The sequence below is a fragment of the Erinaceus europaeus genome, chromosome 4, assembly GCF_950295315.1.
Source record: "Erinaceus europaeus chromosome 4, mEriEur2.1, whole genome shotgun sequence".
In the NCBI taxonomy this organism is placed as follows: domain Eukaryota; kingdom Metazoa; phylum Chordata; class Mammalia; order Eulipotyphla; family Erinaceidae; genus Erinaceus; species Erinaceus europaeus.
The window spans coordinates 59,639,101-59,667,052 of NC_080165.1; the positions used below are offsets into that span (position 1 = coordinate 59,639,101).

At 44.4% G+C, this 27,952-nt stretch overlaps 1 protein-coding gene across 2 annotated transcripts; it reads right to left on the minus strand.

Annotated features, from left to right (window-relative positions):
- Positions 1-1,840: 1,840 nt before the first annotated feature.
- Positions 1,841-25,587, minus strand: BNIP5 (BCL2 interacting protein 5). Of its 2 annotated transcripts, XM_060189703.1 has the most exons (13): positions 25,053-25,587; positions 15,226-15,794; positions 12,460-12,524; positions 12,047-12,209; positions 11,530-11,594; positions 10,644-10,857; positions 10,258-10,380; positions 9,813-9,877; positions 9,118-9,358; positions 8,068-8,172; positions 7,328-7,392; positions 5,701-5,961; positions 1,841-3,888 (listed from the first exon to the last, which is right to left on the minus strand). In XM_060189703.1, exons 1-13 carry the CDS (start codon positions 25,085-25,087, stop codon positions 3,853-3,855), a joined length of 2,007 nt encoding a protein of 668 aa, XP_060045686.1. In that variant the 5' UTR covers positions 25,088-25,587; the 3' UTR covers positions 1,841-3,852. The 2 variants fall into 2 exon arrangements, with proteins under 2 accessions (XP_060045686.1, XP_060045685.1); XM_060189702.1 differs by lacking the exon at positions 1,841-3,888 and having other exon boundaries at positions 4,877-5,961.
- Between the last annotated feature and the right edge of the window lie 2,365 nt (positions 25,588-27,952).

Consider the following 27,952-nt stretch of genomic DNA (forward strand, 5'->3'; position numbering starts at 1 on the left):
GCAGGGGGCAGGCAGGGGGATGGGGCGGGTGGGGGGAGAGTGAAGGCAAAGGCTCAGTCTTATACAAGCAGTGCATGCTTATGCTTTGGTACAAAGAGACAGTTGAATATAAAAATGGTTGTTTTCATTCAGAGCCTGTATTTAGAGTCCAGACACTCTTATGCCACAATTATTCTTTAACTGAGTGCTTGGCATTTTAAAAATGTATCTGTATTTTTGTGGAGCTAGGGCCTCATGCATATGTGATTGTACTGCTCCGAGGCCTCTTTTGCATTGGGAGGAGGGGGAGAATAACACCAGAGCTTTCTCTGGTACCATAGCACCGCCTATGTGGTGCCAAGACTTGAACCTGGGCTCGTGGCAAGAGAGGTGTCCTGCCCCATGAACCATCTCTTCAGCTCAGCCCTGCACATTTTATTTCACTTAATTGCCTTTCCCCCCACTTTGGGATAATTAAGAGAATAGTTCCTATGATAGTTCCAGGACTGTCAGATAAAATATTGGACCTTGCTAAAATTGAACCTTAGGTAAATATGTACCCAGCACTACAATTACTTGTTTTATATCTGAAACTCAAATTTCACTGGATCGCCACTTTTATGTGCTAAATTTGGCAAACCTCATTAGTCCCTCTCTCCTTTTTTATGTCCTTAAAACAACACTAATGGATTTTAGTTACATGTCAGTCACTGTGCTTTGAAAATGGGGGTTTCGGCTGATGTCAGACCATGGCCAGATTCCCTCTGGCCTTCCAGAAATGCACATCTGAATGACAGCTACAACAGACCTCCTAGTAAGCCATGGCCACCCCAAACTCAGACTGTTCAGAGTTGACCCCATTATCTCTGGCTGGACAACTTGGCCTCCTAACTCCTCATAGTAGGCATTTAGGTTGTGTTCTAATGTCACTTGCCCACTTTTCAAAAACTTTTTAAAGCATCAGGGGCTTGCAGTGTTCTGCAAGCCCCATGTTCTGCAGTGCTCTTGAAAGTCTTTGCAGTGTGATTCTCAGGGGGATAGCTTTACACAGCCTCCCACCACCCTGTAGTCCTACCTCTGCATAAGTCTCATAGCCAGTGAAGTCTGTAGCTGTCTGGAGGGTAGGGGTTGTGTCTTTTCTATTTGTATATTCCACAGAGCTAGCATCATACCTAGTACATAGTATGTGCTCAATAAATATCAATTGAATAAATGGGTTAAACAATAAGGAAGGGAGCATCAAAGCAGAGCTTGTTGGAGCAGGGACCCATCCTGGTTCTATTTGTAGCAGACTGTGTGACCTTGAACATGGCACCTCTTCAAGAAGCCTTTGCTTCCTTGCCTGAGGTGAAGAGAATAAGGGCTTTTCTCTGCCCACCTCAGAGCAGTGTGGTGAGCCCTCAAGGACTGGGGAATTGTCTGAAGAGAAGGCAAGGTGTGTTCACTAAAGGACCCCTTATATGATTACAGTTTTCATCCTGGTTCTGAGTGGCATTGTTTGGGCACCAGAGTATCAGGACCAGTGAAAAATCTGATATGGAGTTGGGACTGGTCTTGACTTCTCTGGACAATGAATGGACTCAGGAGTCCCACAGTTGTAGAATCTCAGGCTGGGGTAGGGGAGTATATCTTATTTCCAAGGTTGCCAGCCTGTGGGCACTGGACTAAAACCTAATGCCCAATCCAGAGCATTTTTTTCTCTGTGCATTAGTATCTATGTGACCCAGTAATTTGGAGAGCATCCAAGGAGGACCCCCAAGCAGAGGCAAAGAGATTCACTCCCAAAGTTCTACATCCCCCAGACAGGCCTGGATGTGGCAGACGGGGTTGCATCTCCACTGTCAACAACCCAAGCAAGACCTTTATGCAAATCAGCTTCTTTATTTGTCACATAAACACAGTACAAAAGTGAGACTCAGATGCCAGCATCATAAACTCATACCAAACATGCACACATTGTAAGAATTTCACTGTAAGTGAGAAACTGTACAGAAGGTGCCTGACCTTCATTACAAAGCCAGCTTTGACTCTTCAGAGTGTGGCCCTGTGAACACGACCTCAAATAAATTCATAAATAAATCAATTCTCCCTCAACACTTAGAAGCAACAATAAAACAAAATGGCTTGCAAAATATGCATAGCTGAACACCCTAATTTTGCCTCAAATTTGAGACCAGTCTCGTCCACACATGCAGGGCTTCTCTGCTTGTATCTTCACCTCCCCACCCAGCCCAGGGTGCTCACCACAGGTTAAACACAGCAATGCAGTACCCACAGGGGGGAGTAACAAGACTAAATTCTCCTCCCGATTTTAACATCCTTTCCTTGTGGCCACTTGGCCCAGATGTCTGTTTCTACACTTATGTGGCAAGCACATAGATACACAGATAATGACCATGGGACAGATTGTCCATTTGAGTCAAGTTGTTGTAAATGTCCAGCTGTGTAGAAGGCAAAACCTCTAGCAGTCACCAGCTCACCTGGGAGCAAAACCAAAAGGGGACTCCTTTCTCAAGATGCTTTACTGCCATCAGCTGGAAAGCTGCTGCCATCAATCTACAAACCCATAAAGTGTGGGAAGTGACTAGCCCTTCTTGCATAATCGTGTCCTTGAGCAGTGCACTCCCACAAAACCATTCATGGTGATACAGCCTAAAGCTCTTCTTAATTCCTGAAACCTCTCCAAACTATAGCTCTGACACAACTTGCATGCATCCATAACGTACATGTGGTGCTATGCATTTTCAGAACTCTTTATACCTATTTTGTCGAACTCTTGAAAACTCCCTACAAGATGGCAGAGGTACAAAGCATCAGCTTTATTCCTCTGATCATAGAATCATAGGACACAGTGTTGAAAGGATTCTGAGAGACCAGGGACCCCACATTATATAAGTCTCCCACATCTGGGGTCTCCAGAGTTCTGGGCATGTACCTACAAATCCACATGGGTATTAAGCACTGTTGGTAATTTTAATATATTGTATATTGCACATGGACACTCGTCTGTTTAAATGCAGGTGGATATTCTAGGTTGAGCTAACGCAAACATTTAGTTTCAAAACTAAATTTCATTCAAAATTAATATCTGAAAGATGTCAGAAGGCCTTCTACATGGTAGTGGGCATATTTTCAGGTGCCATGGATAAAAATAATATAAATAAATAAGATCAGAAATGTAATACTCTTCAGAAAGAAAGTGAAAACCAGGAGGGTCACTGATGGACATATAGGATTCACCTGTGATGAATCCAGAACGCAAAGTACTCTGGGCCCAGTATTTTGAACTAATGTCTGTGGAGTTTGCTCCCCCATTTCCTCCCTAGTACTGAATTTACAAACAGAATCACTGATTGCACAATTCCAGCTGAGGACCCTGTGAATGACTGGGTCTCAGGAGTTCTCCCCTTAATCCATCCATTCATTCTCTTGGGAAAGACTCAAAGCTTGCCTCCAGCTCAAAGCAGCAAAAGTGCTCATACAGTGTCTACAGAGAGATTTCAGCATGACAGAGCCAGAAGGGATCTAACAGGTTACCAATCCAGTTCAGAATCTAACTGAGGTTTGGAGAGTCGACAAGTTTCAGGTAGGTCAGCAGGTGGAGCCCTGTCCTCTTAACTTCCAGTCCAGTGTTTTTTTTTGTTTGTTTGTTTTTTCCCCAATGTGGCCTCTGTCTTCCATTCTACGGAAAAATGCCTGTGGATTCTCCAGACTCAGCAAGCCTACAGTGGTGCACACAAAATGGCGGTCTAGTCTCATGTTTAGTTGTATCTGTGAAACACTGGATTGAAACATCAGGAAGCATCTTCAGAATTTCTTGTCTAAAGCTGGCAATTGTCTAGTTTAAGGGAACTTGAGTCAAAGGTACAGCTTTCAGTCTGGACTTTGGATATCAGGACTTGTGATTTTCTGGGGAGAGAACAAGACAAGTTTTAGCCATAATCCAAATATTTGTAGACCCCAGTGTGATAACAGGCTTCTCATTAACCCATCTGCACACCATGCTAACTCCCCCCTCTGGCCTTATCTCACAGAGCCCTGCCTTTGAAAAGGTTCTTCTGACCCCTCAATCCATCTACAGCCTTCCCATCCTCAGAACTGATATTTTCCTAACACACAAAGTACTTGAGTCACTCCATAAACTATTACCTAGCTCATTCTTGATGGCAGGTTATCTGTGACATTCCCATTTTCTGAGAGAAGACAATGAGGCTAAGACGTGAGAGGTCTGAGATCACAGGGAATTTCTACCAGGAAGACAAGCCAAAGTGGAACATTTGTATGACAAGGTACAATATGAAACAATGCCCACTTTCTTGAGAGACTTTTCCCATGACTTCTAAAGGCAATTCCAGGAGAGGAAGAGAGAGTGTGATGCTGACATCACTGCAATAAAGATCTGGTCCCCCAAGGGAACCTTAAGCATATGGAAGTTCAGTTCATGTTTATTCAACTCTGACAGAGTGTGTCATTCCTTTACAGTCACACCTTCATTCAGTAGATTCTGAACTATACATCTGGGTCACATGCTTGTAAACAGGTGATCTTAAGTGAACTTGGAAAGGATGGAGGAAACTGTTTATCAGAAGCTACCAGGACTCAGAAAACTCAGATATTTAAAAACATTATCGATGGGAGTCGGGCAGTAGCGCAGCGGGTTAGGCGCGAGGCACAAGGACTGGTATAAGGATCCCGGTTTGAGCCCCCGGCTCCCCACCTGCAGGGGAGTCACTTCACAGGCGGTGAAGCAGGTCTGCGGGTGTCTGTCTTTCTCTCTCCCTCTCTTGTCTTCACCTCCTCTCTCCATTTCTTTCTGTCCTATCCAACAACGATGACATCAAGAACAACAACAATAATAACTACAACAATAAAACAACAAGAACAACAAAAGGAAATAAATAAAATATTTTTTAAAAGATAAAAAACTTAAAAACAAAACAAAAACATCAGCGATAAATATTCTCTCTAAAGGGACTGTCTCAGAGCCTTAATGGAAAGGAGATTAGGAGGGAGAAACAGAGAAAGAATGAGAAAGAGAGAGAGAGAGAGATGTCAGGAGAGAGTCTGATTTTAATTAATCAACCAAGGCAAGATAAGCCAAGGAATGATCATTTCCTGAAAGCCCTTCCAGAAACAAGCATCTCATGATCATACATATACCTTCATCATGTAGTGCTCCTTTGCTTTGTTGTTGAAATTATATTCAGTATGATACCCTAGAACTAGGAAGTCAAGTTGAAGAACCCATGAGACAGTAAGACAAGCTAAGGTAGTACCTAGTCCAATATTGTACATTAACATCAAAGAATATAGGCCAGGGGAGACAGCATAATGGTTATACAAAAAGATTCATACTGGATGCTTCAAAGCCTCAGGTTCAATCTCCTGCACAAACATAAGCCAGAGCTGAGTAGTGCTCTGGTCTTTCTATCTCTCTTATTAAAACAAAGCAAATTAAATGTATTTAAAAAATATAAGAATACGCATACAGTTGGAAGCTGAACCAAACAAAGAAGACGCCACTTACCAAGTAAAGTCAGTGAGAGTTTTGGAAAAGAGAAAAATGACTGTGGTGTAGACTTGGTTCAGGCCTCAGCAAAGAATAAACATTTCAGATGGCCTCCCAAATCCTTAACCAAGCAAGAATGGGGAGAGGACAGAAAATGGGTCCTGTGTTGACCCTGAGCTAGCTGTCATTTGGTCTGGATTGTCCTTTCTTACCTGTTGGTCTTCTTTGTATGAGAACTGGCTGCAACTGTGTCTTCGACCATACTGTCCAGCAAAGTCCATGAGGCTGATGACATTGTGACTGTTATTACCAGCAAAGTTGTCAGGCAAGTTAAGGAATTGGCCAGCTTTCCCTGGAATCCTTCCTGAGACAGTGGAGCGGGTCTCCTGGCTGTGCAGGATGGCCACCAGCTTTTGATGATAGGAATCTAAGATCTCTCGAAAATACCTCTTGTGGCTGGGGTGTTGCTTGATCTGGAAACAGAATTGAAAGCCGACCATCAGTGTTAACTTCAGGTAGCTTCTCCTTCCGGTTTCCCTTGTCCCAATGCCATGCAGTCTGGCTGTTCTCATGATCTCTGGAATGTGTCCCCCTTGTTGAATGCCTCTATTACCACTCCCACCCCCTGACACACACACTGTCCCAGAATCCATTTCCAATGGTCCAGGTCTAAAAATCAGGACAATAAAAATGCAGGCTTTGGAAGCAGATAATTGACACTGAAATTGCATTCTTTGAGCCTGTTTGGTCCTGTGTAAATGGGGGCAATGATGCTCATGCAGAGTAGATGTCAGATGGATTCTAGCTCCCACCCTATGCCTCCTCCTCTTAGTACCTTTATGTCTTAGATTGGGTTCCCCCAGAGACAAACCCAGTGGTAAGAACTCAGGCACAGCTAACTTACTTGGTGGTGAACCCCAGAAAACATTGATGTAGGATTGGAGACCCTGAACAAGGATGGGAGGATAGCTCAAACAGGAATTGACCCTCTTCCCTGATACTGACAGCTGATGCCCTCAGAGCACTCCAGGAGCTGGTGCAGAACATACTCCTCAGAGTAATCTCCCCCAGGGGTAAGAGAGCTGGGGTATGTATACTCCAGCTCCTAGCAATCTTTGGTTGAAGGCTGCTCCTGGGGAACTAGAGGGTGTTCCGAGTGTCTCTGGTGGCCAATCCTAAGACCAAAGAGTACAAGTGCTGGCATTTGGAGGTAGGACTAGTGTGCATTATGATGAGAAGGTGAGGTGCCAAGAAAATCCACCATACTGATGATTTATTTCTGACTTGGTACCTCTCTCTATGCCACCTGTGTGGTTTTTTTTCTGCAAGGTTTATATGTTTTTATAAGGGAAGGGAGCCATCTATTCTATCTCACAGAGAAAAAGAATCTAAAACTTTGAAAAAATTAGAGACCATATGGATGCTGAAGTATGTGGCCAAGACACAGAGAAGGAAGAGTGAAGGATGAGCCTTGTGTGGCTGGCAGGCAGGCAGGATTGGGGGAGTGCTTCCAGGGAGGTGAGAAGGGAGCTGGATCTGGATTAGAGGATTTCCTGACTGGCAGAGGGAGCTATGTGAGCTTCATATTCTTTTAAATCAACATTTCTCTCATTTGCTACATGTCTGGCATTTTCTATATATACATTAGACTTTGTCAAATAGGTATCTGTCACCTGTTTTGCAAAGAAGAAATGGAGATTCAGGAAGGTGAGGGGACACGCCCGCAGACACCCAGATGTTAGATGGGAATTAAACTCAGGTCTCAGATGTGGGTTGATGAGCCTCCCCCCACCCACTCACCACTCACTATTGACTTTAGGGGTGCTGAGCACTCCTCACCTGCTCCCCCAACTCCTCACGCACTTCTTGGAAAAGGTCATGCAGCTTCTGAATGGTCTGGCCCACTGAAGAAAATAGAGAAAGATTGAGGGAATTGTGACAGGTTCTGCAACATTTTCATTGATCACAGACATTATTTTGCCTCTAAAATGCATCCCACAGATTAGTTATGAAGAGAAAAAGAATAAACCTTCCCTGAAACTAGGGTTGAAGCATGAGGGCTATTTGTGTTTGTTTTATAGAACTAGAAGGGCCTTTGGCCTGCCAAGCCTCATGGATCACCCCAGTCAGATCTACGTCACAGACAGGAAAACTGAGACCTTCTACTACCCTTTCTCCAGGCTACAGGCAGCATGCTCAGGAGTGAGAGGTGGGAGCAGGAGCAGCTATCAGAATGCAAAGAGCAGCCATGGCTACTGATGTAGGGAGAATGCACCCATCAGCCTGGGCTAGAGACCAAAGGATGCAGGTGCCTTCATGTACCAAGAGCTCATTGTAATTGTTCAGGAAAGCTGTGACACTATGAGCCGTTTGAAGTAGACCAAGGTAGGAATAGTGATAATACAGAAGGCTGCAAGTGCTACACACCCAGTTGAAACGTCAGTCCTGCCTCTTGCCTGCCCTTCTCGAATCTCCCAGAGTGTTTATCGACTGCCTTCCCACTTCTCCACTCAGATTCAGTCTGGGAAACCCATACAAAAGAGAAGCTCGAGGACAACAAAAGGCAGGGTGATACTAACCAGGTTGACATGTTCCCTCTTCTGGTTTTTGGCATCTGGCTAGGGAAGATCCGACTCTTCCCCCTTTGGTGGGCAAGGACGCCTGGAACACAGTGTCCTCCAGATCTGAGGGAAGAGGGAGGGAGTTGGTGTGAGTATGTTTGGTAACTGTCAAATCCACAAGCATATTGCTGAATCAGGGTTCTAACAAGAAGTTATCCAGAGGTGGTGGTATGAGATGAGTCCCTATTTCTCAGACTCAGAGTGACTCACAGTGCCCTTTGCCTCCTCTGAAAATCTCAGTTGGCCTGCTTTCACTAGCCTCTACTGCATCTTCACAGACTGGGAGGAAAACAGGCTGACTGCCCAGAGTCCCAACCCAGTGACTTTTAACTCTGCTAGACTTTGCCAAGGCACTAAGCCTGTCTGACCCCACTTCTCCTACTGCTAAATGAGAATAATAGGATGGACCTCAAAGGCCAGTGCCTTAAAGACATAATACATGTGAAAAAGGCATGTAGGGGGCAGTCCTTAAATGTCAGGGGCATTATGGTATACCAGTAATCCCTATGCTCAAGAAAGATAAAAAAACAGAAGCCAGCATCATATTCTATATCAAGACTGTCTCTGTGTTTGTTTACTAGCTTGCCAGGTAATGTTAATCCACGTACTGATCTAATGTACAGATGTACAGGTTGCCATACACATTTGTGTGATTTTTATGATTTATTTACTGAAAGAAAGAAAGAGAGACTGACTAATCGGTCAGAACACCACTCTAGCATATGCAGTGGTATAGACTGAATCCTCGACTCATTCAGGAAAGTTCTGAGCTATCCCTGCTGAACCAGCTCCCTGGCTACAAATAACTGTAGTGTATGTGGAAGTTGGGGTGCTGTAAGTAATGGTTCCTGTCAGCATCCACCTCTTCCTTCATCTCCAGAGACCTTCCACACCTCCCTCTGGTCAGAGCAGAGGGCAAAACCGAGACTGAACCAGACGTCACATAGTGGTCAATCCCACCCTAGAAGGAGAAGCCTCTGTTACTATGGCAACACAAATCTTGCTCACCAGAAGTGCTGGAGACAGAGGCTCGATGACCCCCCACACATAGGGGCAGGTAACTGGGTCTCCTGGGTAGCCGGGCCTCCAGGCTGATGGCATCGGCAGCCCCTGCTTTCTTAGGCTCCTCAGCACCATGCTTCTTATGAGAAAAGCCTTTCTTGAGGGTTGTCTTTTTCTCAGAGGGTTTCTTTTTGGTGGCTGGTGCTGGGTTTTGTGGTATTACTTCAGGCTGAGAGACAGGAGCTTGCTGGGGAAGATAAGAAAAACTGAGTCAGGTCCTGACTTTGAAGAAAGAGAAAAGCTCCCTGAGAAGCAACTGAGGAGCAATCACGTGCCATCCTCATGGCCCCAAGGAAGGGAGGTGACAAAGTGCAGAGCAAAGGGAGCTCTTGGACCTGGAAAGATAGATGAAGCTTGGGTAAAGAGATGGGGAGAGGCAGCAGTACCCTGGCAGTCAGTTCAGACAGTTCTCACCTATTATTATTATTATCTTTATCTGATAGAGACAGCCCGAAATCAGAAGGAAGAAAGAGAGAGAAAAAAAGAGAGAGAGAGAGAGAGAGAGAGAGAGAGATGTGCAGCACTGTTTCACCACTTGTGAAGTTACCCCTGAAAATGGGGGTTGGGGGGAGCTTGAACCCGGGTCATTGTGCATTGAAACATGTGCACTCAACCAGGTGCACCACCACTCAGTGCCTCACCTCTTTTTCATAGTCATCTCCAATTTTTATGAGTATTTCCACTATCTTCTGGATAACAGCATCCTCTGAAAGAAAGCAAATGAGACCAGTTAATCTTTTTAGGAGACTAGAGAATTATGGCTATCATGGGTTGTGAGACCAACTTGGGTCTTCTGCATCTAATGAACGTCCTCATAAACAAGTGCCTTAGAGTTAGGGAGACAGCACAATGGTTATGCAAATTATTTCCATGCCTGCAGTTCTGAAGTCCCAGGTTCAGTCCTCAGCACTGCCATAAACCAGAGCTGACCAGTGGTCTGGTACAGAAAAGAGACCGTAAGTCAAAGCATGAACTGCTATATCTGCTTTGAGTTTGACAGGCAGGCCACTACTTTCTGATCAGTTTCTCTTCTGCAGGTGGATAGTACTTCCCAAGGGCCTCTCCAAATAAAGAGCAGTTACTGACCAGACTTGTCCAGGGTCAAGTTCTCCTTATGATCCTGACTCCCTGCTCCAGGGCAAAGCTCAGAGGGATGCAGTCCTCCACCATCTGTAGTCAGGGTCTCTTGGACTTCGGGTTCTTCCAAATCTGAGAAGCAAAATAAGATGAGAGCTGTATTTCTTCAGTCTGAAGACACTAAGTAGTGCGAAGAAGTGAACAAAGACTCTAAAGTGTGCTCCTTGGTCACCTCACACACAGGCCTTGCTGGGGTGGGGGTGAGTGCTGGGCTGGCTGGCCCAGACCACATTCCCCTGCCCCTTTGCACTGCACACACCTCCCTTTCCTGGACCTTACATTATTTCTGTCTTTCACCTGGCCAATGTTGCTATGATGACTGTGGGATTGCTCACCAGAGGTGCTGGAGACAGAGGCCTGATGGCCCCACACACACGTAGGCAGGTAACTGTGCTTCTTGAGGGATCGAGACTCCAGGCTGGCAGCACCAGCAGCCCCTGATCTCTTGGGCTCCTCAGCATTATGCTTCTTATAAGAAAAGGCTCTCTTGAGACTTGTCTTTTTCTCATGGGGTTTCTTCTTGGCAGCTGGCTGTGGAACAAGAACTTGCTAGGGAAGATAAGAGAAACTGAGTCAGTCCTGAACCTTTAGGAGAGGGAAAAGATGCCTGAGAAATAACCAAATGCCATGCACAGGGCAGAGAGGTGACAAAACCTAGAGCAGGGGGAGCTCTGAGTCCAGGAAGGTAGGTGGGGCTTCAGTAAGAAGTTGAGAAGAGGGAGTCAGGCGGTAGTGCAGTGGGTTAAGCGCACGTGGCGCAAAGCACAAGGACTGGTGTAAGAATCCTGGTTTGAACCCCCGGCTCCCCACCTGCAGGGGAATCGCTTCACAGGCGGTGAAGCAGGTCTGCAGGTGTCTGTCTTTCTCTCCCCCTGTCTTCTCCTCCTTTTTACATTTCTCTCTGTCCTATCCAACAACTATGATATCAACAACAACAACAATAATAACTACAACAACAATAAACAAGGGCAACAAAAGGGAAAATAAATAAATATAAAATTTAAAAAAAAGAGAAGTCAAGAAGAGGCAGCAAGACCCTGCGGGTCAGCTCAATCAGTTTCTTTTCTTTTCTTTTCTTTTCTAACACCAGAGCACTGCTCAGCTCTGGCTTATGGTGCTACAGGGGATTGAACCTGGGACTTCGGAGCCTCAAGCATGAGAGTGTCTTTGCATAACCATTATGCTATCTACCCCTGCCTGCTCAGTCAGTTTTTCCCTTACCTCTTTGTCATACAGGCTTCCTGAACTTTTTATATAATCCACTATCATCTTGATGAGAGGATCCTCTGGAAGAAAGCACACATGATTGATTACTCTTTCTAGAAGCATGGGGGAATTATTTCTAGTGACTGCCTTAGATTGTGAGACCAACTTGGTCTCACAAATGAAAGCACTTCACAAATAGTTTCTTCACAAAGTGCTCACAAATGAAAGCACTTCAAAAATAGTTTCTCAGGATATGGACATGAGGAAAGAGCCATAGCCCAGAGCTTTGGAGAAGGTCCTGAGCCAAGGTATGAGCATTTATGCAGGAAAGTGCAGGCCAGTCCTTCAAATATTCAACTTGAGCCTATTAATTCTTTTGAACTTGACAGACTATCAGTATCTGCTTGAGTTTGGCAGGACAGGCCACTGCCTCTATCTAGTGACTTTCTCTCCCACAAAAAGAGGTGCTAGGACAGACATTTTCCAAAGGGCCCCTGGGGAAAAATAATAATAAAACAGAGCAGTTACTGACCAGACTCCAGGGCTTTGTCCAGGGGCAAATCCTCCTCATGTTCCAGGCTCCTTACTCCAGAGCAAAGCTCAGAGGGATGGAGTTCCCCACTCTCTATGGTCAAGGTCTCTTGGACTTCAGGTTGGGGGATCAGGCTTGCAGCACCTGCAGCTCCTGGTCCATTCTGTAGGGAAATGAGAGAAACTGAGTCAGGTCCCTAGCCTTGAGAAGTGAGGGCATCTCCCCTATAAACAACTAGAAAGCAACCAGGTACTTCAGAGTGGCCCCAGAGATGGAGGTGTGTGTGTGTGTGGCAGGGGTGAGGGGTAGGGTGGGGGGATACTGAGGCCTGGAAGGAAAGTTGGGACTCTATCATGAAGGGAGGGGAAAGGCAGTTCACCACTGGGCATCCATGTGGACAGTTTGCGCCTCACCTCTTTTTCTCTCAAGTCTGCCAGTTCGATGAAATGTTTCACTATTGCCTGGACAATGAAATCCTCTGGAAGAAAGTAAATGCAATCAATTAGTCTTTCCTGATATTCAGAGAACTCTTTCTAATGACTGTCTTGGATCATGAGGCCAACTTGGGTCTTCTGAATTAAACAAAGTACCTTTTAAAACCTCTCCAGAGTCCTGCCCCACTAGGGAAAGATAAAAACAGGATAGGAGTATGGATCAACACCCATATCCAGTGGAGAAGCAATTACAGAAACCAGACCTTCCACCTTCTGCACCCTATAATGATCCTGGGTCCATGCTGCCAGAGGGACAAAGAATAGGAAAAGCTTCCAATGGAGGGGACGGGATACAGAACCGTGGTGGTGGGAATTGTGTGGAATCATACCCCCTTATCCTACGGTCTTGCCGATCATTATTAAATCAATAATAATAATTTTAAAAATAGAACCTTAGGCCATGGAAGTGGGAAATGGCACTACATTCCAAGAGTTTACTCTTTGAGAATTTTGAAGGATCTGTAGGGAAAGGGACCTAAACTAATGCTTGAAATTTTAAGTAAGAAATCTCTGGTCAGTCCTCCAAGCCTTCAGCTAGGGACTCACCACTTTCTTTGAACATGACAAATCATATGTATCTGCTTTTGGATTCTGAAAACTGTAAGTCTTTTAATCTCTCTGGTTTTTTGTCTCTCTCTCTCTTTCTTTCTCTCTGTCTCTTTCTCTTTCTCTCTCTTCCTCTGTAATAGATGGATCATAATCCCTTTCCTACAGAAACTTGTTGAGCCACCAAATGTGGAACTGTGCTTGGGATCTTTTGCAAAGCTAATGCTGATGTTAAAACTTGCCAAATCCTACTGAGGAAACTTGTAAAGACCTAGTCAAAGTGTGTGTGTGTGTGTGTGTGTGTGTGTGTGTGTGTGTGTGTGTGTGTGTGTGTTGGGGTGGGGGAAGATGATTACAGCAGGCCTGGTGTAAAGACAGTTTTCATGCTGATACCTCAGCTACACCACTACTCTACAGAGAAGCCACAAACAATAGAATTGGTTTCCTCTGGTACTTCCATTGACCTAGGCAAGTGCACTTTACCCACAAGTGGCCCCTGCCTCTGTCAGCTAGTCAGCTGTACAAAGAGAAGTGCAAGTCAGGCTCCTGTTCTCAGGCTGTCTACAGATCCTTCTTTGTCCTGCACTCCCTATTTTCACTTCCTTCTCATGTATGAGCTCTTACTGGCTTTTGTAACTTGACTCAGTCTACCAGCCAATTCCCTTCCATATTTTAGAAAGAAAGAAAAAGAGATAGAGACTCCTAATCAGGGGTATTTGCCAGTGGTTTTTCTAATTCCTGAGACTCCCTTCCATGATATTCTAAAATAGCAGTAAATTTAGCCAAGGAAAATCATGTGTAGTGAGAGTAACATCCATGATCTAAGCAGTTCCCAAGAGAACTCCATCTCATTTGGAAATAGCCACTCCAATTACAGGCAGAGAGGACACCAGGCAGATTCTGACTCACTGTCAGGTTTTCTGGACTCCTTTTCTGGCTGGTGACCCATGACCTTGGGAACAATTTCCAAAACTCCAGCACCTCCACCTTTGATTAGCAATGACTGGTGGAGACCAGAATCTTCCCCACCTAAAGTAAAGATAAAAACAACTGTGGCTGAGTGCTCCTGACATTCCTCTGACTTTGTTCATCAGTGCAGAAAAATGGCACTGGGTTCACAGCAGCTCAGATGCTGCTGCAACCAGCTGTGGGCTTTGTCCACAGATCAGAAGCCTGACAAAATCTCTATTTGAAAAGAGTCTGCCTTAATCCAGATACATTTCCTCAGCCCCAGAGCATCCTGGATATCCCTTGGGTCTCTTCTCCCCATTGAAGACATAATTAACTTTGCATACTACATGCCAAGCTCTGTCTCCCTCCACAGATTTGCAGGGCAGCCAAATCCAGACCCCAGAGTGACAATAGGAAGGTACCTTGAGGACCAACCCCCTTATTTTATAAGTGAGAATCAAAAGTTCCCGAGAGGAGCATCAACTTACTCAGAGTCATACAAATAATTCATTCCTGATAGAGGCAAGTCTAGACTACCACTCAGCTCTGACTTATGATGCTTCCGGGAATTGAACATTTTCTTGTACTAATGAACAAAGTCAGAGGAATGTCAGGGACACTCAGCCACAATAGTTTTTATCTTTATTTCAGGTGGGGAAGACTCTGGTCTCCACCAGACCTCCAGGGCCTCAGGCACTAAAGCCTGTGCTCTAACAAGTTGAATTATGCCCCTGCTTCTATTTTTGTTGTTTTGTTTATTTACTGACCAGAGCATTCTTTAGCTGGTGATGCTGGGGACCTCTTGCATGCTGTGAAATACCACAACACTATCTCGCCTTTCTCAGACCGTGAGGTTAGACCCTAGTTCCACTACTCACAAGTTGCATGACTTGGGGTTGGTGACTTTCCTATATGAACCTTAATTTTCTTTTCATATTCTCCCTCTATCTTTCTTTCTACTTGAAAAAGCATGGCCCAGGACAGGGAAGTCTCAGTGACAATGATAATGACAACAAGCTAAGAAGTTCTTAACCATGGTGCTATTCTGTCTCAAAGAAAATTCTCAAAGATGGTATCCCTGATGGCTACCCTACCTTCCCATGCCCTCTGTTAAGAGGTCTGAGAGCCCCCTAGCCTTTGAGGAATGAGGCAGTGGGGTTATCAAAGAAATGACCATGGTCTGCTCACCCCTGCAAGCTGGGCCCATGTTGGCCTCCTTGCCATGGGAAGCAGCAGATGTCTGGGGTAGCCTTGCCTCTTGGCCTTCTGCCTCCTGATCTTGGGCTTCCTTAGTTTCCTCAACAGAGTGCTTCTTGTGACTGTGTTTCTTGCGGCTGATCTTCTTATCCTGGGCTTTCTTCTTGGGGGTTTGCTGTGCGGGAGCCTCGGGAGTTTCTGTAGGCTGGGGGAGGCCTTCCTTCACCTTTGCCTTCTTGCTGGCCTTCTCTTTGGGTTCCTCAGGGCCTGACTTCAGGATGAAGTTCACAAAGGTCTTCAGCCACCCCTGCTTCTGGGCCTTGTCCTTCTTGGCATCCTCCACACCCAGGACAGCAGCCATACTGTCCTGAGCCTCTGCAGACCCAGCTGGGGTCTCAGAACCATGGACCCCGTTGTTTCTAGAGGAAGAGGTGACAGGTAGGGAAATCCATGGGCTGTTCTGTGACTCTGGGTCCATCTTGGGGTTCTGAGACCTGTCCAAAGACTTGGTTCTCTTCACCGATGGTGGCTTCCTTGGCCCCTGTGGAAGCTCCATTGCACTGAAACAAAAAACAAAGTTGCCTTAGGAGAAAGAGGCCTACCAGAAACTGTTGAGCACACCCAACCACTACTATGACTCATATCAACCTACTGAAGCTGTGGTCTTGTTGAAATTCCTCAATAAACCTAAGCAGGAGGGGTAGCCTTATCATTTTCCAGAAGAGGAAACAGAAACAGAAGTCCTGCCCTATATCTCCCAAGCTTCCAGAAGAAACTGAGTCCTGAAAGGCCTTTGTTTTAATCCGATGAGTATTATTATTATCATTATTACTATTACTATTACCATCAGGGTTATCTCAGGGGCTCAATACCTATATGAGTCCACTGCTTCTGGCAACACTGCTTCTTGTGAATAGTGAGTGAGACAAAGATACCACTGCTCCACTTGTGAAACTGCCCTCCCTGCAGGTGCTTCCACATGGTGATTAGAGACTTGACCTCTGTCTTCACACACAACAGCATGTGCACTCTACTGGTAGAGTGACACTGTTGGCCCTGATTCTGAACTTCTTACCTCCATAACTGTAAGATAATTAGCTCATCTTGTTCCAGAGCCACTGAGTTTGTGACCTGCTATGGCAGTGAGAAGAAATGAAGGGGCCAGGCAGTGGTACACCTGGTTGAGTGCACATACTACAGTGCACAAGGACACAGGTTCAAGCCCCTGGTCTCTCTCTGCAGGGGGAACGCCTCACGAGTGGTGAAGTAATGCTGCAGGTGTCTCTGTGTCTCTCTCCCTCTCTATCTCCCCCATCTTCAATTTCTCTCTATCTCTTTCCAATAATAAATAAAAATCTAAAAAAAAAAAAACTTTAAATGAAGGAGGAAGAGGAGGAAGAGGAAAGAGAAGAAGAAATCCTGGGATTTCTCAATCTTTTCAAAGTTGTTCAAGAGCCTTTTGCCCTTTTTGGAAGCTAAAGAAATGAAGACAGCTAGAACCAGAGGTCAAGTCCAGCTCTCAGGACTTTAGGCAGCTCCAGCACCTTTTCTGCCCCACTTTTCTCATGGCCGAGACCTGCCTGTCCATCTGAGAGGCAGCTTCAAGTACTGGGCAGAACAGTCAGCAGCAACTCTCTTTTTCCTCAAGAGTTGGCATTAAAATGTGAGGTCAAAAAAGTAAAAAAAAAAAAAAAAAGAGTGAGGTCATCTCTGACTTCTTTCTTTCTCTCCCCACATCTGAGCCCCCAGCACAGCCTCTCAGCCCCACTTCCAAAGCATTTCTTCTGAGCGTAGAGTAGTGTTGAGCACACCATCAGCCCTTATTCAGCACAAACATCTAGTAAACTGTGTACTACATAAAGTATGCATAGCTAACAACTATAAACTTTCTGAACCAGCCCCTTCTTATAGGCCTTTCTTGTCTCCATTCAGAATGAAGCAACTATCCTTGGAAAAGATAGAAAGAACCTTTTAAGTGTGCTGGAGTTTGTGCAGTGCTGTCTATGTCTTTAACCTGAGATTAATTCCTGAGATTTTTCAGTCTTCTCAAAGTTTTTCAAGAGCGCTTTGCTCTTTGTGGAAGCTAAATAAAAAATAAAGTAGGGGTTTTTGAGTCACTGAGCTCTAGAAATACCTATAGTGTTCAACTTTATGAACTAGACACTCTCACTTGTATTGGAACCTCTCAAATACGAAGCAGTATTTGGTATGTTATGGATCTACATCACATCTTCTGAATTTTCCAGTTGACTCCTTTCCTTTCAGATGTGCTCTGTTAACAGTGCTGAGCCCTCCTGCCCCTTAAATCACCAGAATTCTCTGCTAGAAAGCTCCTGAACTCCCCAGAGAAAGAACCCAGTCTTACAAACACATAGTCATAGCCTCCACTGGAAGGCCTCCACAAGCCACCCACCACTTATATCTGAAGCCCATATCACTTAATTTCCAATGTTGTTCAATTACAACATGATTCAAACATCTCCATAAACCTCTTTTCATATGGGTAAAAACAGACCTTATTAGTATGACCCACTTAAGACAAAGATAAGAATCTCTGGCTTTGAGTTCTTGTGTGTGAGGCACATGTGAATGTGAAGATAACATATGAGGAGGGAGAAGGAAAGGTCAGAGGAAAGACACAGACATTGGAAGGGGATGGTATTGTTCAAAATGCTTGGGGGTTGGGGGAGGACTAGAGGAAGGTCAGAGGTCAGCAGGTGCCTCCAGGCCTGATGCATGGGTATCCATGCATGGATGGCCTTGGAGGAAATGAGAAAGGGGGGGCAGAAAAAAGCAAGCAATTTGGAAGGCTTTATTTGTTGTTTAATGTTCCTTAAAATGAACATTTGTGTTACATGAAGACTGATGAATGTTCTTGAAAGCCTGCAAGTGACCTTCTATGGCTGTATTTCCAAAATACAGCATGGGTGGAATAAGGAGAAGAAATCATAGAAGGAAATATTTTGCTTTCTTCTCATTCCTTTCTTGTGGACCAGGGTGTATGCTCAGTACTAGGGATGAAAAGTGCCATGTGTACCCTCATAAATTCTCTGGTCTCCCTCAAATGCTTAGGAGTGGGGGTGTACATCAGTGGAGGTGGCAGAAATGCTCTGTTCCCTGATCTCTTCTCTCCCTTGGAAAACATGATCTAAGAGAAGTTTAGGTTGAAGGCATATTTGATTTTAAAATCCAACTAAGGGGACAAGAGGTGATTTGTTGACAGCATGTATACTTTGTTGTGTGCATGAGACCCTGGGCTTAACCCCCTGATACTGTGTAAAGTGATGGAGCAGTGCTCTGGTATCTCTCTTTTTCCAGAGCATGTTTGTGCATGTGTACATGTGATTTAAAAAGAAATTTAAATGGTCCAAGTAATAGTGTGCCCAGGTTCAAGCTCAGCTTCTACCATAAAGAAGCTTTAGTATCGTAGTGTCTTTATATCTTTGTCTCTCTATATGTGAAAAAAAAAAATTGGCCTGAAGCAGTGAAACCCTAGTGATGACCAAAAAAAAAAAGGGCGGGGGGATCAAATTAACTGAATGGAAATATTTACTAAGTGATGCCAAGGTTCTTTCTACTTTCTCCATGTGTTTCCATGGCCAAAGAAAACCAAGTGGGATTGGCAGAGAAGCTACTCAAGACAAAACAACCAACTATCCAAACACACACAACCCTCCAATCAGACTCAACTTCTTCCTACGGCTCATGCAGCCATCACAAAGAAGGGTGGAGTATTTTCACCAGCTACTGAGAGAATGAGGTGCAGTCATTCTTTTTTTAAAAAGCTGCCATTGCTACAGGAATGGGTTTTTTTTTTTTGTCTGTTTTTTTTTTTTTTTTTGCCACTGCTGATGGTAGCTGTGGCCTCTCTGCATTCAAAGGACCCAGGGTAACATCTAATCAGAACATCAATACAATTCCACCAGGCAATGGTTTTCTTCTTCCTGGCTTTCTTTCAAGAAAATTGCATTTATCTGGTCATCTCCTGCCTGGAACAGCTGCAGGTTTGATGGCCCTGGAGGGAGGGTGGTGTGTGAGACTAGGGAGAAGAGCTGGGTGCAACAGCTACAGCCCCAGAGCAGGGAGAAACATGATGGGTAATGGGTGGTCATATTGATCCCAGAGAAAAGATTCTAGGGTCTCTCCAGGCTTTGCAACTCCAAATCCAGGAAACTCTTCCTACTCCTCCCTCCTTAAATGTGCTACAGTACTTGATACCATGTCCACTTCCTTCTACTCACAGTTCTTTCTTCTTTAGGCTGTGGCCTAGCTCAGCCCACCTCTCCTCCAATAGATTCCCTTCCTCCCTCTTGCCTTGTCATGTTCCAAAGATTCTGTCTTTCCATGCCAGATCAGTGCTGATAGAGGAGGAAAGACCCAGTGGTCCACCTGGAAGACACCCTGAAAAATCTGCTGGAGCCATTACATCCTCTAAGCCTTGAAAAAAATATGTGCAAATACTTATCTCTCTCCCACTTTTTCTCTTTCTGTCTCTACACACACACATACACACACACACACATACCCACACACACAAATGCTGAAATTTAATCTTTCTAGACTTTTTGATGATAATATTTTGCCTACCCAGGGGAGTCGGACAGTAAGTAGCACAGCGGGTTAAGTGCATGTGGCGCAAAGCGCAAGGACCAGTGTAAGGATACCAGTTCGAGCCCCTGCCTCCCCACCTGCAGGGGAGTCGCTTCACAGGCGGTGGAGCAGGTCTGCTGGTGTCTGTCTTTCTCTCCCCCTCTCTGTCTTCCTCTCCTCTCTCCATTTCTTTCTGTCCTATCTAACAACGACGACACCAACAACAATAAAAATAAACAAGGGCAGCAAAAGGGAAAAATAAATAAGTACATATATATATGAAACGAAGGAAGAAAGAAGAACATACATATGGCTTACAGATTTCCTTATAAACTTTTCTGGATCATCATGTACTTTTAAAGGTGTGCCATCTTTTAACCCTTAATTTCTTTCAACTTGAAGTTTTTTTTTTTAATATATATAATGAAACTCATGTCAACTAAAGTGTGATTCCATATCAACATCATCAAATTTTACAATCTTGCTATGGAAATATCACTTGAATTCTGTCACCTGTCAGGTTTACAGTACTTTTTTCTTAAATCTTTAGCATTACATAGTTAAATAGGCCTGTGAAATAGCTCACTTGGGTAGTGTGCTGCTTAGACATGCACATGACCTGGTTTTGAACCTGGCCCACTGCACTGAAGGAATCTTTAGTGCTGTGTTCTCCCTCTCTGTCTCTCCCCCACTCTCTGTTTTTATCTATAAAATAAATAAATAAATTGAGGACACTAAAAAAATTTAAAAAGCATTGAGCTAGGAGACAGCTCATGCAGTAGAGCACACGCTTTACCATGGCAAAGACTCTGTTCCAGTCCCCAGTACCACAAGGGAGCAACTTGCATGGCACCAGAGCAAATTTCATAAATGACGGAATAGTGTTGTGGTGCCTTTCTTTCTTTCTCTTTTGCTCCCTCTCTGTACCTGAAATTTTACAAGTCCACTAGAAACAGTGGAATCATTTATCTGTAAGGCCCCAGCACTATCAAATAAAAACTCACTGCATGGAAAATCAGCTGCTCCTATAAAGTGGTTTATTGACTTGACAGGGGGTGGATTTCAGAGCAAAGTCCAATCCTGCTCAGAAATACCCGAATAATCTATGGATCACAGGGCTCCTGATAAGACGTGACGTACAGTGTACACCGTACACCATACAGCAGTGACATGGTGGTATATTTAGAAATGATGATGACTACCAGAGAAGCATGCAGAGCTGACCTTGAGCTAGCTGTGGAGCAGGAAGTTTGCTGATATCTCCCGAGCCTGCTGCCATCTTGGATTTATTTTCTAAAGTGTACACTGACCTCATCAGCACACTATTCTTTCATTTGTTTCTCCAGCTGAGTTACTCTGCAACTGCGCTGGTGTCCTTTCATTGGGATACTTCTCTGCTGCTCCATTCCACCTGGCGTGTCACACACACACCAGATGCCTCACAAAGAGCTGGCCTGTCACATTCCTGCACAGGGTGACTAGGGGAGTGTGTATGTGGTACACGTGTGAACCAGTGTCAACACCCACTGACAATCACAGCTGTGGGCTGAATATCTGAGTCCCCTCCCTCCCTGCATTCCTAGGCTGAGGGGCAGAGAGGACACTTGCCTTGTCAAGCACCACGTGGGAAATGCTGTGGTACAGGAGGAAGCTCCAGTGCTATGGTGCCTCTCCCTTGCTGTCTCCCTTTCTCTGTCACTCACTCCCTCCCCGTTTGTCTTTCTATCTGAATGAAAAAGAACCAAGAGCATTAAATCATGCATGCATACAATGTCCCAACTCTGCCAGTTAATGATGACAATGACGATGATGCTGACAATAATGATATGATGATGTTGACCAAGGAAAAAGGAGGAGGAGGAACCCTGAGTCCCAATACAGTGGGATGAGGAGGTGGGGTCTTGGGGAGATGACAGGTCATGAAAGCAGAGCCCTCATGAAAGAGCTTGATACCCTTACAAAAGAGACTGTAGGGCAGGAGATATAAAATAGCAGTTGTATAAATTTAAAATAAATAAATAATATATAAAATAAATTTCAATTAATTAATTAATTTTTTTAAATAGTGGTTATGAGTACAACTTTCATGCCTGAGGCTCTGAAGTCCCAGGTTCAGTCTCCATTACCACCATAAGCCAGAGCTGAGCAGTGTTCTGGGAAAAGAAATAAAGAAAGAGAAGAACAGAGAAAGAGAGAAAGAGGAAGGAAGGAAGAAAAAGAACGGGAAGGAGGGTGGCGGGAAAGCCTGCAGAGAGAGCTCCCTCATCCTCCCACCATGAGACAACACAAAAGAAAGACAGCCCAGCAGGAGCAGAAGCCCTCACAAGCCAACTCTGCAGGCCCCTCAGGCTGGGGCTTCAAGCCTCAAAACTAGGAGAAGTAAATTTTAGCTGTTTCTCAGCCACTGGCCTGAAGTAGTTGCCACAGCAGCCTGGGTGAACTGAGACACTCATGTGTCACAGAAACACATTCATGTACACCACACAATCATCAGATCATCACATTATCAGAACATCACCCAACATCAGATCAGACCCCCTATTATCACTGCCTCAAATGCAAGGGAATCATTGCCTGAAACTCTGTGTCTGCCCCCCTCTTTGCCTGACTCTGACTCATCATTTGTAATGCCCAGAAAGGCACAGACATAGCCAGCTCCCTAACACACTGCCACACTACATCCAGCATGCCCTTCCATCTATACCTGCCATCTCATCTTGGACATGGTCCTGTGGCTCAGACAGATGGGCAGTGGGAAACTGAGGTCTTGAATGACTAGGAGACTTGTTCAAGGTCCACAAGGCAGGGATAGGGGCTTTTATCCATTTCTCTGAATTCTAAATCCTTTCTTCTCTCTCCTGTGCCAAATGGCCTCCCACTAGTACACAGGGACTTAGACGTGAATGTGTTCACACCAGCTGAGATAACTAAACCCACAAAGTTGCCCACTGGGACCGGTTGTTAGCACAGAGCCACATATTCACGTGTCCAGGTATAGACATCTGTGTCCCCACAAGTAAAGATGGCCAACACAGGGTGAGACACACAGACTTCTGGTGGGAACCAACAAAGGGTCAAGGGTGGCAACTGAGCTCATATTTACTCTCACAGGGATAATTGACTCCATAGGCACTTCACACTCCAGGAATAAGAGCTGTGTCCACTGAGTTCAAAGCCCAGTGTGCCCTCTACCATCCATGGTTCATACATGCAGGATGGGAGGAGTTCCTGGAGGAGAGGACCTCAACCTCCACCAGCAGGACTCAAGGGGGAGACAAAGTTGCCATCTTTCCTCTCCTGAATAGTCCCATCTTGCTCTCATGACGACCTCCCAGGTATTAGATGGTAACAATTCAAGGTTTTTCCTCTTCTCTATTGGAGTCCTTCATGGGGGCCCTAGAGATGGCAGGGAGCTAAGAAGGATCTCAGCCTGACTTTCATGGTAGAGAACAATCTTTTTTCTTTTTTCTTTTTAAAGGAATTTCTTGTTTTTAATATTTATTCTATTTATTTATTCCCTTTTGTTGCCCTTGATGTTTCATTGTTGTAGCTATTATTGTTGTTGTTACTGATGTCATTGTTGTTGGATAGGACAGAGAGAAATGGAGAGAGGAGGGGAAGACAGAGTGGGGGAGAGAAAGATAGACACCTGCAGACCTGCTTCACCGCTCGTGAAGCAACTCCCCTGTGGGTGGGGAGCCGGGGGTTCGAACCGGGATCCTTAAGTAGGTCCTTGTGCTTAACCCACTGCGCTACCACCCACTCCTTTTTTAAAATATTTATTTATTTATTTATTTATTTATTTCTGTTGCCCTTGTTTTTTTTTAATTGTTGTAGTTATTATAGTTGTCATTGTTGGATAGGACAGAAAAAAATGGAGAGAGGAGGGGAAGACAGAGAGGGGGAGAGAAAGAGAGACACCTGCAGACCTGCTTCACCACCTGTGAAGCGATTCCCCTATAGGTGGGGAGCCAGGGGCTCAAACTGGTATCCTTATGCCAGTCCTTGTGCTTTGTGCCACATGCGCTTAACCCGCTGCGCTACCACCCAACTCCCAGTAAAGGACAATATTATGTCGTCTTCCTGGAGCTCATGCAGTGTTGGGCACAGTGGGAACACCATCCACAAAACTAGAAAATGCCAACGTCATCATCTAGAGGTGCCTGCATACCACCCACCTACTCCCCTTCCTATTTGTCCTCTCTCCAAAACCACAGACAACACAATGCTTTACTCCTCCTCAAATCCTTTTCATATTTCCCTGTCCTTGGACCATTTCCAAGAACCTTATCAGAGAACCTCAATCCAGCTGTAGTTCTCCCATCGCATCTTCCACTTTTCTGAGTTTCCCTTTATCAGAACGCAATCCCCCCTTAGTTTGTGGGGCTACATCCCAAAGCCTGTAAGAGGATGCCTGAAATCACCAAAACCAGATAGACACTATGTTTTTCTCTATACATACCTATAATAAAGCCTAATTATAAATTGGGCACCCTTAGGAATTAATAATAATAATTAACAATGAAAGAATAATTATAACAACATGTTGTCATAGAAGTTTTGGGACCTCTTCATCAAAATATCCTACTACACATATTTTCTTATCTTATTTGACTCTGGGTCACTGAAATTTCAGAAAGCAAAACTTTAGATAATATTTTCCCTTACTGGGGGAGATAGCTAGTGTATTTTCTCAGAAATTCTAAAGACTGACCTATATAATGCCCTAGAGTGCATTGAACAAGATGGGGATGTACCACTGCCACCATTCTGCACAAGAGGAAACTTAGATCCTTGGAGGCAAAATTCCTTGCTCAGGATTTCTGGGCTACTAAGAACAACGTTTGAGTTAGGACTTGAGTTCAGCACTTTTAGGTTCTCCCCATGCTACCTGGTTGAGGTCATATCACTGAATTCTGCTCTTCCTAGTGATAAGAAACAGGCCTAGGGAGGTCTCTGAATACTAGAAATAGAACTGGAAGGTGGAGGAGACAGCATAATATTTATTCAAAATGACTTTCATACCTGAAGCAATAAAGCTCCCAGGTTCAATCCCCAGCACCACCATAAACCAGAGCTCATCAGTGCTCTGGAGAATAAAAACAAAACAAAAGAGAAAAACACCAGGCTCAGGATCTGATACCTAAGTCTACCCTTCTTCACTCAGGACTCCAAGACACTGAATCCCTGTGCTACTCCCCAGATATGAAAAGTATTATTCAACCAACCTCAGGCCGTGAAAGTCACTCATCTTCATGGACATCCTTCTAGAGACTTCTGGACCAGATGGCTCTGTGCTGGGTGACCCACGGTAGCTGGGCTCTATGCCCAGTGGGTGGGAAATATGTCCAGTGAGGAATACCAGGTCCTGCTATCCTTAGAAAAGATGCTGCTATTGTTGGAGCCAAGTCCTAGAAACCTTGTCATTTAGCTGTATATATATATGCTCATTTCCCGAGAGCTGAGCTCATGGGCAGCCAATCTCAGGGGCCGGCCATCTCCTCCTTGGCCAAGGTTGCTTCCCGCTCCTCTAGTGATTGGAGCATTAGCTCAGCTACCCTGGAAAAAACAGTTTCGATAGACAACTTCCTTATTACATACAAACTCCAGTAAGAGGCCAATGCTCAGGAAACAACCTTAGGCCTGGCTGGAGGGAGGCCAGACTGTGGAGTAGAAGAAACAAGTCCTATGGGAAATGCACAAAGAAGAGGGGGAAAAAGAGGGAGGCTTTATCACCTTCACACCCTCTCTGGGTTTTCAAAAAAAAAATCCTAGAAATAGTGCTCTTGAAAGAAAGGTCAAGTCAACATATATATCCCTTAACCAAGAGGAGAAACTTGGAGGAAGACTTGATGAGGAACATAGTTTCCAAAGGCTGTTGGTCCAAAGAACCCTTTAAAATGCATCTGTTTACTTTCATTAGTTCCTGAGGTTTATATTTTCACAAAAGTAATGTCCATGCATGTTTATAATCTGAAAGGAAAAAAATAGTTCCATGTAAACAGAAGCAACAATAACAGAAATACTCTTCTGGTGAATCGACATGAGCAGGTATTACAAGTGATCATTTTTTTCAGAGCGCAAATGCTTGTCCATTCACTCATTCATTTAGAAAATATACTTAGAGTAGATAATGAAAGCACTGAGCTTTGGAGTCACCCAGACCTGGAGTCACCTGCCAGCAAAGTAAGTGACTTCTAACAGCTGGGTTCTGTTTGCTTCCCACTCAGAACCCAGCTGACCCACTCACAGAGTGACTAGAGGGTCAAATGCAAGAACTCTCATGAAAAAAAAGAGTGATAACATATCAAGCACTGAATTCTATACCTACCAAAGAGAAACTCCTCGTTCCCTTCCAGCTCTTTGGTGGGTATAGAATATCAGTTTGGGGGAGATGGAAAATTTCTAGAGGCTGATGGAAGATAGTTAGTTATATGCTAGTGTGAATGTACTGTATTATGTGTATTTAACTATGTACACACATGTCCACAGAGCAGGGGCAGAAAACAACATGGAGCATCATACAGGAACCTACAGTGAGGGTCAATAATTCCGTCCACAGATACATACAGTCTCAGATTCTCCCAAACAGGAGAACCATACTTAGGCCAACTGCACCTTTGGCACCATCTTCCTCCTCTCTTTCCTCCTCCTCCTCCTCTTCTTTCTCCTTCTCCTCATTTTCGTCTTAATTAATTTGTCATCACAGGGGTTTCACTGTTCTGAGCTGACTTTTTCAGATAGAAAGAAAGGGACAAGGGACTGGGTGGTAGTGCACCTGGTTGAGCACACATGTTACCAGGTACAAGGACACAAGTTCAAGCCTCGGTCCCCACATGTATGGGAGAAGCTTCACAAATGGTGAAACAGTGCTACAGGTATCCCTCTTTCTCTCTTCTTTTCTACTTCCCCCCTCTCAATTGCTCTGTCTCTATAAAAAATAATTTTAAAATGTTTTAAAAGAAAGATAGGGGTGGGGGAGAAAGATTCCAAGGCACTGAAGCAATGCCCAGTGCAGAAGAGGCTGGGCTTGAACCTCAGGTAGTGCCCATGACACAGCAGGTGCACTGTCCAGGTGAGCTATTTTGCCAGTCTACCCTTGAGACCTTCTAATTAAGTAGAGGGGTAACTTAGCCCTTCCTTAGTGCTTATCAAAGCTTAGACCTTAGGCAGGATCTATGGATAGATTCAATGAGACCCAGTACCAAATGTAAATGAAAGGCCCTTTTGTTAATACAGCTCAAATTATATTAAGAACTCCAAGAGAGTGAAAACAGGGCATGAAACCAAACACATACCCCTCTGAATATGGGCCCAGAGCAACTTGACTGCACAACCATGAAGAAGACATGCAGGGGACAGCTTCCTGCCAAGCCGTGAAGAAAGATGACAAAGGGAGGAAGAAGGGGCAAGATAAGGACATGATATTTTCTGAAATTTTTATTTAAGTATAATACACCAGTTACAGATAACAGATAGACCTCTTGATGAATTTTATTTTCTATTTTACTTTCTTCTTTCCTTATTTTCTTTCTTTCTTTCTTTCTCTCTTTCTTCTTTTCTCCCTTCCTTTCCCTCTTGCTCTTTCTCTCTTTCTTGCCATCAAGGTTATTATTGTGACTTGTTTCCTGCACTAGTCCACTGATCCTGTTTTTTTTTTTTTTTTTAATTGCCACCAGGGTTATCACTGGGGTTTGGTACTGGCACTACAAATCCATGTCTCCTGGCAGCTATTCTTTTTCTTTCTATTTTATTTTCACTTGACAAGACAGAGAGATATTAAGAGGGAAAGGGAAATAGAGAAGAAGAGAGAAAAATAGACACCTACAGACCTGCTTCACTGATTGTGAAGTGTCCCATTTTCAGTGGGGAGCAAAGGCTTGAATCTGGATCCTTGTACATGGTTATGCACTGAACCAGGTGCACCATGGCCTGGCCCCACTTTTATTTCTCTTTTTCTTTCTTTCTTTCTTTCTTTCTCTCTCTCTCTCTCTCTCTCTCTCTCTTTTTCCTTCCTTCCTTCCTTCCTTCCTTTCTTTCTTCCTTTTTTTTTTCTTTATTTTTTTTTATTATTGGATAGAGACAAGGAGAAATTGAGAAAGGAGGGGGAGATAGAGAAGAAGAGAGA